Source organism: Hydra viridissima, unplaced genomic scaffold, assembly GCF_058129835.1.
Source record: "Hydra viridissima isolate aposymbiotic clone 2 unplaced genomic scaffold, HvirCarnegie_v1 scaffold_13, whole genome shotgun sequence".
NCBI lineage: Eukaryota > Metazoa > Cnidaria > Hydrozoa > Anthoathecata > Hydridae > Hydra > Hydra viridissima.
The window spans coordinates 7,992,502-8,005,996 of NW_028324312.1; the positions used below are offsets into that span (position 1 = coordinate 7,992,502).

General features: G+C 25.9%; 1 protein-coding gene across 1 annotated transcript; it reads right to left on the reverse strand.

Annotated features, from left to right (window-relative positions):
- Positions 1–251: 251 nt before the first annotated feature.
- LOC145194891 (urocanate hydratase-like) lies at positions 252–13,317 on the reverse strand. The gene is made up of 23 exons (XM_090070303.1): positions 13,139–13,317; positions 12,605–12,735; positions 11,479–11,572; positions 11,213–11,272; positions 10,813–10,941; positions 10,229–10,357; positions 8,480–8,536; positions 7,755–7,841; positions 6,713–6,750; positions 6,494–6,544; positions 6,266–6,328; positions 5,223–5,331; positions 5,064–5,134; positions 4,804–4,901; positions 4,592–4,664; positions 3,099–3,131; positions 2,614–2,705; positions 2,130–2,200; positions 1,856–1,954; positions 1,129–1,228; positions 909–1,039; positions 673–723; positions 252–583 (listed from the first exon to the last, which is right to left on the reverse strand). The coding sequence occupies exons 1-23, from the start codon at positions 13,262–13,264 to the stop codon at positions 434–436; spliced, it is 2,043 nt and encodes a 680-aa protein (XP_089926429.1). The 5' UTR covers positions 13,265–13,317; the 3' UTR covers positions 252–433.
- Between the last annotated feature and the right edge of the window lie 178 nt (positions 13,318–13,495).

Sequence of the window (13,495 nt, forward strand, 5' to 3'; positions counted from 1 at the left end):
AGATGCAGTTTTTTAAAATAGTAATCGGTGAAATACAAAAGAATAGTTAACCAAAACTAATTAATCTGATGAGTAATTTCGACATTAATAATAAAACAAATAACTTCAGCTAGAGGTTCACTTAATTCTAAATTATCTTTACTAATTTGTCATCCTGCTAAGAAATTTAAAAAGTGCACTAGCGTCCATACCTCTTTGAGCAAATCTTAGCGCTTTGATTTTCTTTACAAGTATCACATTTCATAACTACATTTAATTTATAGCTGATATTTCAAAATTATATTTTTCTTTTTAAATTTTTTTATAATTTCTTTTTAAAAAAAAGTAAAAAAATACTTTCAAAACTGGAGTAAAAAAACAACATAAAAATCATGAAAAAAATAACAAAACAATTGTAAAAAATTGCTTTAATGAATAATCGAGTTAAAACTTTCTATTTTACGAATGAAGAGAAAGCTTTTTCTATGATATTCATATCGCAAATAGCATGGGACCTAGTCACCTCCAGTGTTTTATTTTCATTCATAGATCTACTTATGGCTTCTTGAGCGTAAGGGTGACCACACCAAGCTCGTCGTGCAACCTAAACAGAAAATTGTAGGGTATTAAGCCTTTTTAACAATCAAACAGATAAAAAAAAGAGTAAAGTATTTCAGTCATGTCTACACTCACTCCATTAGAAACATCCCAAGCTAGCATTCTACTTGCTCGGTCTCCGGCCTCCTGTGGAAGAAGGAGTTGAAGAAGATTAGGAAAAAAAAAATTAATCAAATATTTAAAGAATTATAGAGCACTCAAAGTTAAAGCAAAAATAATAATCATAAACGTTCTTTAGGATTGAACCGTTAAAGTAAAAATTTAAGTAAAGAATAAAAAAATAAAAGATAAACATATCATTAAGATTATACTTCAGAACCATCTAACACCAGCCCAAATCCACCATTAATAACTTCTCCCCAACCACATCCACCTCCATTATGTAAAGCTACCCATGTTGCACCGCGAAATGAATCACCAATACAGTTTTGAACTGCCATATCTAAAGTAAATTTCCGTTAAAAATCGTAATAGTTATTAAATTTTACCAGCACATATTTTTTGAAAGAAAACCAATTGCGTAAAACAAACCTGCGCAAAATGAAGATCCATCATAGATGTTAGATGTCTCGCGAAATGGACTATCAGTACCACTCACATCGTGATGGTCTCGACTTAAAACAACTGGTCCCTGTGTATGCACACATTAAAAAAAGCAATAATAAAAAAAGTTGAATTTTATGCCGCAAAGATGATTTTACTAAAACAAATGTTTGCTGGCAGAAAAAAAACCAAAAAAAAACCGATGATGTTCAAATTTTGTCTTTTTTAACTTTTAAAATCATTCAAAAAAAAAAAATAGAGGGTCAAAAATTTGCCCGAAAACAAAATGCAAACAAAAACTTTTTTTTACTGAATTTAACAAGACAATTTATAAGATATTTATTATATGTTTTTTTATTATATATTTTATATTATTTATTATATGTATTTCGGCATCCAGAGTTAAAGAAAAAACAACTTTAACAGGACAATTTATAATATATTTATTATATATTTTTTTATTATATATTTTATATTTTAAAATATATTTATTATTAATTATTTATTATTAATTATTTATAATAATAAAATAATTAAATAATAGATATTAAATATTTATAATTAACATTTTTATTTTATATTTTATATTATAAAATATATATTATATATTTTATTTATTATATGTATTTCGGCATCCAGAGTTAAAGAAAAATCAACTTAAACTAGTTGATCTCTATTAACATTTTAATGATCTTCATTAAAGTCTTTAATTTACCTTTATTCTTCCTTCTTTAATGGCATTATTCATAGCTAAAGCTATTTTTGATCGGCCAAACTGATCGCTGTAAAGAATACGCGCTTGCGATCCCACCACCTGTGAAATCGAAGGAAAAAAAACAGAAATAAACAACAACAAAAAAAAAAAAAAAAAAATTTGCAGATTAACAATCATTAAGGTTAATGAAATTCAATTTTTGAATTTGAGCAAAAATTTACAATATTTAAAAACGGTTAAGTAAAAAAAAAATTTTGAGTAAAAAAGAACTCACCAAATCATGATTCGCTGCCTCTTTTATCCATTTAATGTTATCTTGGATTTGACCAACAACATGGTCCGGAACTGAAATTACAAATAAGAGTAAGATTTCACTGAATTGTTTAATTTTAAAAAGATATATAACTTTTTTTTCTTAATTTTTTTTTTTTTTCTTAATTGTTTTTTTTTTCTTAATTATTAAAAAAAAAAAAAGAACTCTTACTACAAATTAAGAAAAATAACAAACCTTAATGTACTTTAAAAAAAAAAGAACTCTTACTACAAATTAAGAAAATAACAAACCTTAATGTACTTTAAATTATCATGCTTAACAATTAAATTTAGGCAATTTTAAAAACAAAAGTAGTTTTCTAGGCAAATTATTAAACTTTTATTTGATAGAATAACTTATAAGATATTTCAATTATTCCATAACAGACTAAATTATTACTCAATTACTTGATTGTTAAAGAAAAACTAACAATGACTTAGCTTACGAGTTTTGTCATTTGCAAATTCCTGAAGGACTTCTTCAGCTATCTTATCGGTTTCTGTTAGATCAGATGACAATCCACTTGTGCATACCCATCTAGAAGTATATATATTAGAATTCATTATATAGTATATATTAGAAGTATATATTTGAAGTATATATAAGAAATATATACTTGAACTATATATTAGAAGTATATATTAGAAGTATATATTAGGGAATTAGAATTCATCTTGAGCACCCTAAAAAATGCATATGTAAGAAATTGATTTGATATTTTGTTTATAAAAATTCTGGTTCCAGGGAATTTTTGCAATCAAAAAAATTTACTTTTACAAATTTACAAATCACAAGACTGAAAATAAAATTTAAAAACTTTTTTTTCAGAATATGATAATATAATTGACAAATCTTTTATACATTTTCAATTCTAAGCTATAAATAAAATCGAACAAAAAAAAATTATTTAGAAAAACATATGAAGCTCACCTAAATGGTCCAAACCCCATTGAAAATATATCACTAAAAGTAAGAAAATTTAAAAAGAAATAAGTAATCATTATTTTTTTTTGTTTTAATATAAGCAATCCTGCATGTTTTTTATTTCACAAAAATATAAACATTTTAAGTAACACTGAGAAAAAATATACCTATTGTTAAAAGAAAATAAAACAAAAAGTCAAATGGCCAGAGTTGGCTTTTAATAAATAAAAAACCTGGGAAAGAATTTTAAAACAAAAACATTAAAAAACCTGGCAAATTTTTCTACAGTATTTTTCTGCATTGTTTTAAATACAAACTCACTAAAAGTTTCATAAAATAGTTTCATCTTTTTAAATGCTAGCTCTTTACTAGAATGAGGAAAGACACACAAAAGTTCTTTAAAAATATTTTTGAAAGGACCAACCAATGATATTTTCTTGTTCTAAACATACAATTTTTAATGTTTCATTGTTTGAGAATTATGTAACTTTCTGCACACCTTTACAAAATTGTGCAATATCTGAAAAATACCCATTGAAAATCACAATCAGTAAGAAATATGACTTTTTTAAAGAATCTATATAAATCCCAAATTTTTAAAAGTAAGAAGTAGTGAATGAGAGATGTCTCCTAAACGCACTGTCTTTGAAAATAATATACCAAGCTACAAATAATAGCAATTCCTTTGCTTAATCAGTATTTGGTGCCTCTAAATCAGGTGGCTATTAAACACTTCTGCCTCATTTCCATCAATCAAATACTTTTTGTTTGAATGTTCAATAACTAACTTTAATAATTATTGAGATAGTTGTTGAAAACAATTTTCTTGTTTACCAGACATTTGCATTATCATAACACCAACTTCTAGTAGGGAACAAAGTTGTTTGGCTATAAGGGTGATTATAACTGCTTCAAAATGATTGTTATGCTTAATGTCTCCTACTGTACATGTCTCCTACTGTACATTTAAAATTGTATAAGAAAAATAATTAAATTCTGCTGTTTTTCACATACTTTTGTCAATAAGTTCACCAGTTGGTTTACTTAAACATAAAAAAAAATTATTACAGAAAATCTTTATGATACATAAATATTTTCATTATGTCATTTGCTTGGATTCAGATATTTACTTACGTGCTAATTAATGCTTTTAACAATTTTAATATTGGTATAAGTTAATATGTGTAAGTTCAACTGTTTTAAAAATGATCAGTAGGTAACTTTCACTGCATCCTTGCAAGAGAATAAATTTATTAAGCTCATTTCAGCTAATTTTTCTCCAATACAGAATAACATGTTCACAAATGATGTTCATGTTTTTGTCAACCTCTTCTATTTCTCCCATTAAATAGGTAATAATACTTTCAAGATAGAAAATATCAACTACCATTGAAATAGCAGTCAATATTTTCGTGTTATGTGAACTAAACACATGCATGAGAAAGTGAAGAAATTATTGCTTCTTTTTGAGCTGCGTAAGTTTGAAAATCAACTTTTACCCCATGATATCTTGCACATATGTTGGGTATTTAAATATACCAGCAGGAGCACCAGGCTTTAACACATCACCTCCTGAATTAATATAAGAAAAACTTTCAACATTTGAGTTAAACAAGAACTTAATATTATCAAAAACAGTATTAAGAAACAGTTCCATTTATAGGTTCTAATAAACTGTATATTATTCACAATAAATTCTAACTAGTACAACCTGCCCGACTTGCTTCTAGAAGAAATGCATTTCCATAATCCCAAAAATACATTCCTGCATCAGATAGCAAATTGATAGCTTTCACATGGCGTCTTAAACTAAAATTTAGATAATACTTTTAAAAAACAAAAAAAATTGATTTTTTTTATCATCATCCAAAAAAACTTTTTAATTTACCTAAACAAATATTGACAAGCAAGCAAAGAAATAAAAGCATAACATTTGTCACAATATTAATATGGAACAGCAAGCAAAAATACCTTTCTTCAACAAGTTCTTTAAATTTTGTAGGATCACTATGCATCATTACATTTGACTCTTCGAATGACAGCTACCATAAAATATTGTTAAAATATTTAATTAAAATACAAAGCAAATAAAAACAAAATTCTAAAAAACAACTGAGAACTGTTAAGCACCTGAACTGGATAATAACCACCATTAAAAGGATTGTGTAAAGAAGTTTGATCAGATCCTAAATCTACTAATCGATTTCCAGTTTTCTTATAGACTTCCACCAAGTACTCCCTAAGATGAGATATTAGATAAGATGACATTTAGAGATGTATATGAGAATACAAAATGAACTCTAAATCCATCATGATGTTAAAATCTGATAAAAGCATCTTCACATAAAAATAGATATGTTTTTCAATAATACTTAAAAACTTTATAACTGCATCAAGAACTTTTAATAAGTTGATGATAATTAAGTCTGTATAAAATTTGGAGTGTGTAATTACCATATTTCATAGATTTATAGTAACATATCCTAAGCTGAATCTGTTTACAAGTTCTAATCATCCTTTAAAGTAAGCTCAATACAAATAAGCACTTTAAAGTAGGGTAAAAAATGAGTTATTTTTGTATATTGAAAAGAAGACAAAGCATGTAAAAAGGAAAATGTATATACAACACATCTGTTAATCCTGTATCCTAGACTTTTATATAGTTTTTGAAAACAGGAGAAAAAACTTTAACAATATGCTTTTAGCTGTCTTTTAAAAAATGTCACTAAATCCTGCTTAGTGAATATATACATTGGTGGTGTGATAGACCAGAGGTTGTTTGTTAGCATTAACTATTGTAAACAATTGCAGTGTGAAGGGTGTGAATGTTGTTGATGAATGATGGAGTGAAAGTTGTTTTGTAAGCATTAATAATTATATGCAATAATAGTTTGATTGGATGCTGGTTTATTTCATTAACAACACTCACTATGAAAAAATGGTGAATAAAATAATAATTTATTAAAGCTAGTATAAAGCTATAAAAATCTAATGTTTTTATTATAAATATTAAAAAAGTAAGAATAAGACAAAATATAGAAAAATAAAATTAATCAGATTAACTATTGTGAAAACTATTGTGAAAAACAATATTATTTGTAAAACACTAAAAGAAAACCAAAAAATCTTTATAAAAAAAAGCAAAACTCTTAGTAAAATCTTGACAAACTCACCACACATCAACAACATTGCCAAGATAACCAATGCTCACAGCACGCTTATTATCCTTGGCAGTTCTTAAATTAAAAACAAAAGATAGTAAAATCAAGAGCTCAGAAATTAAAAACCTCAGAAAATAAATATAAATGTAATGTCTATTAATATAATTGTAATATAATATTTGTAAAATTTAAAAGTTTTTTTTTCTTAAAAAAATATTTGCATAAAATATTTAGACTTACATTACTTTTTCAACCAAATCCTCAAGCGAAGTTGCTATTTCTAGTAACCACCTGGAAAAAAAATTATTAAACCAATACACTACTACTTTTATAACAACAAAACTAAAAGTTATATATATATATATATATATATATATATATATATATATATATATATATATATATATATATATATATATATATATATATATATATATATATATACATATATAAAGATACCCTTGCTTATGGCGCTTCAACAGTGCTTCTCTGGAAACCTAAAAACAATAAAAAAATATATTTATTTATTAAACTCCTTTCAAACAAGTTACTTCATTCTTGTCTATTTCATGAGGGAACTTTATTTTAAGTGATACTAAATTCACTCTTTCCTTAATTATCGAAAGTTCTTAGACTTAAGTGACAAAATCTATCAATTTGTAACAGCTAAACAATTCACAACTAAAGACCTCACATTTGTGATTTCCATAAAACTGGAGGAATTGAGTATTAGTTTATTTATTATTAATGGCATTAGAAAGTATACTACCAGACTATTTCTTAACTTTAAAACCTTTTTTTTCTGTTCATGGCATAAACTTAACATTTTTACTGAATTTTAAGATCTTTTGATTATCTTAAATTGTCTCATTGATGATCATAATAAGAAATTTCAAAACTGTTTGCATAAGTAATGATGTAATTTTGTGTAGTGTAATTTAACAGCATTTAAACTTTCTTCCTAGAATCAATGACGTCTCTTTTATGTGATGTGTTCATTATTAATTGCTGTAAAAAGTTTACATTTTGTTAAAGCATAGCACAAAGATCTAGTTGATTCATGTCCCAACCATATAAAACATGTTCCCAGAAATATTTTTATCAATGGCTGATTTTTTGCACATGCAACAGAAAAGTGACAAAGTAATTGACCATGTGACCAACCATAAAAACATGATTAAATAATAAAAATATAACATTCATTTCAACCATATGAGCAACCATTAACACATGGATAAAATTAGAAGATCTTTGTTCCAGATGAAGCAAAACAAATTATGCTATTTATCACATGAACCAATTTTCTAAATCAATTTTTTAAATTTGATTTAGAAGCTATGGCATCTAACAAGTCTAATTTACACTTTGCAACAATTTTATAACCACAATAGTTTTTTAAATTATGTTACATTATTAGATGCTCTTCACTTATTAATCATCATTACTGCTCCTTTAAAATTGTATTTTTGCTGCTAACTTTAAAAAACACTTGCACAATTACCTCAGCCACCACTGTCACACAACCAGTTATTACTCCAGCTTTGGCTTGAGCTCCACTCATTCCACCTAAACCAGATGTAATAAATACCTGCAAAATAAATAAAAACAACAATAATAACAGAAGTAATAATGTTAATAATAACTATATTAATAATAATAGCAACTGCAACAACAACAATAACAACAAAATCAACAATAATAATAATAACAATGATAATAGTAATAATAGTAATAATAACAATAATTACAATAAAAATAATAATAATAATAATATATTGTAATAATAATTAATAATAATAATTAATAATAATAATAATTACTAACAATAAAAATAATAAAGATAGTAATAATAATAATAATAATAATAATAATAATAATAATAATAATAATAATAATAATAATAATAATAATAATAATAATAATAATAATAATAATAATAATAATAATAATAATAATAATAATAATAATAATAATAATAAAATTAATAAACACTCAGATATGCATATATCTTTAAAATATATAGATAAATAGTATTTCTAAAAAACACGAAGATAAATGTCTATAAAACATAGTTATCTTCACGTTTGTGTATATAAAAAATGATATAAATTTACTAACATAACTAACTTTCTGAATAGTAACAACACAATTATCATTTCAGCACTATTCCAATATTTGAAGACATGATATCACTATAACCTGAATGACAAAATTAATTTTATTTACCTTTCCAGTTAAATCATCAGTCTTCAAATACTTTCTGCCAGCATTTAGAATTGTTAGCTTAAAAAAAAAAAAAATTAAGTTGAGATTTGATCATAAAGAAATGCTTTTTTATTAAGATAATAAAGTTTGTTTTATGTAGATGATAAATTGCATAAGAAATCTATGGTACATGCCCTTTGAAAAGCTTATTAGAAAAAAAAGGAAGAGAAGAAGTTTGCTAAGGTTAAAATACAATGCATGAATCAGTATAATTTTTAAATCTATACATGATTTAGTTTTAGACTCAATTAAATGTACAATGTGTCCAGAGAGTTTATACAAATGTACAATGTGTCCAGAGAGTTTATACAAATGTACAATGTGTCCAGAGAGTTTATACAAATGTACAATGTGTCCAGAGAGTTTATACAAATGTACAATGTGTCCAGAGAGTTTATACAAATGTACAATGTGTCCAGAGAGTTTATACAAAGGCAAATTTTTTAATAATATTGATCAAGTATAGAGACAATAAAATTGTCAAAAAAAAAAAGATTTTTTAAAATTTTTAGTAAGTAACCTTTAACAAACTTTAACAAAATGAAAAAATTTTGCAATGGAATTTTATAAATTTTTACATATATAAAAATATAAGAGCAAGATATAACAATTAAATTGGCTTTACAAAAATGGGCAATTAAATTTAAATGAATTGAATTTACTTGAAAAAACATTATAAAAAAATGATAAATTAATATTTTAAATAGCTTCCTTTTGGTTTTATGCATAATTGGGTGCAACAAGGCATGGATTCAATTAATCTCATCCAATAATCCTTTGGCAAATCAGCCCAAATCTCTGATAAGTTAACTTATATTTGGGAAGTTTTCCATCAGCCTAGATCTTTACATGCTCAATAGGATTTAAATCAGGCGATCAAGCACACAAAGGTATAACTTTTAGCATTTTTCATTCAAACAATCTTGAATGCACAGTATAAGGTATGGCACTTTCCTGCTGAAATATCAAACTTTTGCTACTTCTGTAAATTAGCCTCATCATTAAAAATTACCTGAAACCATTCTACAACAGACCAGTTATTGTTCCTCAGCACCATTTCAATTGTTTTAAGCGGTCTTTGAGCAACACCTTTTGCACTGTTTCTTTGCCCGTTGCAACATACTTTAAGAAAGCATTGAATTCTCTTGTTAAATTACAAACATCTATTCTAAGATTTGAACCCTGCAAAAAATGAACCCTGCAAAAAATGAACTAAGATTGAACCCTGCAAAAAATGGCATTATTGTCTCTTTCAGTTAACTTTGAAGGCCTACCTAACCTTAGAGAACCTTTGACAGTCTCAATTTCTTTAAATTTCATAATGGTTTTGAATGCAGACCTCATTAATTATTTCAAAAAATATTTAACACTTCATGAAACTTTTTTTGGTAGGGTATTGTAAAAGTAATAAATAACAAATACCACTATTTTCAGAGAAAATGGAAGTCAAATAGAAAATTAATCAAAAATAACATGATTTATTTAAAATTAATTGATTAATTATATATATAGAAGAGAGGAAGTATCACATGCACAAAAAAAGGTGCCAAAAAATAAAGGAACTTTTACTCTAAATAATAAAAAAAAAATCTTTTGCTTTGGCAATCTTATCAAAAAACTAGACTGTTATTTTAAAAAATTTGCCCTCATATAAACTTTTAGGACACACTGTAAAATTTATTTGCAGGGGTCTGCTAAAAAAATACTTACTGTAGTACCATGAACAATTCCCTGAGGTCCAATGTAACAGTAACTGCCTGCAGTCATTTGCCCATACATTGTAACACCCAAAGCAAACATCCTTTCAAAATCATTTTTTGAAGAATAGTTAGGAATAACCTTTGAATGAAAATAAAAAACTTGTTATAAAATTAGAATTATTTAGAAAGGATATTCATAGCCAAACAACAAAAATTACACATTAATTATTCCAATTGGTATCAAGGTCACACAGTAACAAAAACTAATATAGATATCTGTTTATTTTTAATAAAACAAAAAATTTTTTATTTGACACAATTAAAATTGTTAAACTTTCTATTAAACTTTGTATCTTAAAACCATTTGGTTTCATCACACAATTCTGTAACTAAGATTTTCTTCTATATTTAATTTTGACATTAAAAAACTTTATTTTAACAATTGTGATTTAAAACTGATACTAAATAAAAATGATCAATTTTATTTAATATTAATATTTTCATTCAGAAAGTACTAAGTGCAGAAAGTACTTAGAATATATTCTTCATAATTATGTTGTACAATTTGTGAGTGAAGAAAAAAAACTTACTCACCATACCATTAGTAATTACAACTCTGGGGGAAGAAGGCATACTTGGAAACAAACCCATTGGGTGACCTGAGTACATAACTAAAGTTTGATGCTCTGTCATTTTAGATAAATAGTTCATAACGATTAAAAACTAAATTAGAAAAAGAAAAGAAACATTTTCGGGTTATAAAAAAAGGGCCTAAAAAAGGTACTACTACATCTGGCAATACTGGACTGTAAAAGGTGCATACTGGAATGGTAACACAAAACTGTTACTGAGCTGTAACAGTTTTGTTTTCAATAAATAGAAATAATTTATATAAAATACCAATAATTTGTTGTTTTGTATTAACCCTAATAATATTATTAGATTCCAAACATAAAACAATCAAATAACATAACTTTTAAGAAGTACTGCATACTTGGGCCCAATTGGAAAAAACATGACCATTTCCGCCATAAGTTATTAATTCATTTGGAAACTAAATAAAATCATAGTTTAATACAAGCTCTTTGCTAGTTTATTATTGTAGATACTAACATTTTAACAAAGCTTGAGGACTAATGGCTAAAGACAGCAATCAACTTTTTTACAATTACTAAAAAAACATGTTTAAACATAATATACAATGAAAAACGTTTTCTTTTTGTGGTTTCGAGCTATGAACTTCTCTAATGCATAATTTACCTGAGCAACTCTAGGATCAAGGTTGTTCATTATCATAAGCATTATAGCTGCAGCTTGATGACTTTTACAAGGATAATCTTCGATTGGGTATGCTCTTTAAAAAAAAACAAAAAAAAACTTAAATACAAAAAAAGGTTCCATTCAATCAAAAATATCAATAATGTCAAGCATCATCAATCATCATTTTTTAACACTGACAAGCACAAACCTGGCTCATTTTTGGAGTCACTTTGGCATTTGTGAAGAATAGTAATTAGATATTTTATGTTAGAAAAAGTTTGTACAACAAACAATGCAATTGAGTAGAAATTAACATTTCCAGTTATTGTGTTGTCTGCAAAAGTAAAACTTATTATCTCAGATTGTCAGCTTCACTCTACTTTTGATAAACTTAAACAGGCTTGTATAATCTGATATTACTCATTTGGAATTTTTTTTAGTGACTTTTATACATGAGATTATACATACGAATTTCACTAATGTTTAAATCAATTAGCAAAGCATTTACAAAGTTTTATACAATTTTACATTTAAAATAAATTGTAATACTGTAGAGGTTAATCAAATATCAATTTTGTCCACTACTTAATAAAACATAGAACAACTTAAAAATCATGTATCACATTAAAAAAAAACTCATTTTATCCACTACAACTAGTACTAGAGATATTTGCCATTTTATTTTTTATCAAATTATATGATTATATTACATTAATTTTTATAATGAAAATAATTAAGTTGTTAAAACTGCCTAGTATAAAAATATGGAAATTTAAACTCTCTAATAATTTTTATCAACAATGGCTGAAATTTATCTATTAGATATAATAAACAAAGTTAACTGCTTGTATACTTATATAAACAGCAGTAATAAACTTTAATTACCAGTAACTCAAACTAGATTTTGCAGCATTTGCATATATCTTTAAAATACTCTCTGAAAATCAATATAGATATTTTATTTGCATTATTTCAAAAATAACTGTTTTTGTTTCAGTAAAGTTATACATTTTAACAGTGTTTCATAACTGCAACCAAACATTTATTATAACTTGACTCACCCTAATACCCACACACACACACACACGCACACACACACACAGATATATACATGAAAATACTTTACTTCATTTCAATTGCTGGCTGAAAACGATACATGTAGATATGACCATAATTTCTTAACTCTTCTGCAAATTCAAACACTAACTCTTCTTGAACATCAGCAGGAAAATAGCGAAGGGCATTTTGCACAGCAAGCTAAATGTGAAGCAGCACATTGTTAAAAGCTGTAAAGTTTATCTAAGGCTTACTATATACTTTTTTCAATTTGAAAACTGTTATAATAACATTTTTATAATTTCCATATATTTCCTGGTAAGAGATAATTTTTATTTGATGGTTAATCACCACAATTACCAAATTGAAAACAAAGATGATTTATAGGCAACACAAGTTGATATTTTGGGATATGGTTTCCTTCAGTAAATTTGTGAGAATAAAATCATTTTTGTTACAAGTTTTTCTTGGTTTTTTTAATAAGCAAATTAAAGGAAAACCAGGCGTCATAAGAGGAGGAAACAAAAAGTCAAGATTAACCAGAAAAACCTGATTTACTTACCAAATCAGTAGCAACATACAATAAAAATTATAAACACTACACCTTTTCCTCTTGAGGTGTAAGATTTGGGGTGCGAACAGGTGCATGTGGAATACTATTATCTCGTGATTTCTTTTTGGGTAGTGGATTAAGTGGTAAACCAGCGCATATCTCCTGCAATGAAACCATTCTAGCGTATTTGTTATATTCTTTAAAAAGAAAGTTAACTTAGTGCAAAAAAAAAATGTTGGTTCCATGAAGATGAAAACAAAGATGGTTCAAAAGCCTACTTTATACATTTTACATCTATGCAAAAAAAATTAAAGATATTTTCACAAAGTATTCCCTTGCATTGTGTTTTTTATTTGTAACCCTACTTAGAGCTAAAGGAAAAAGCTTAAAATGAAATTCACCCATCTT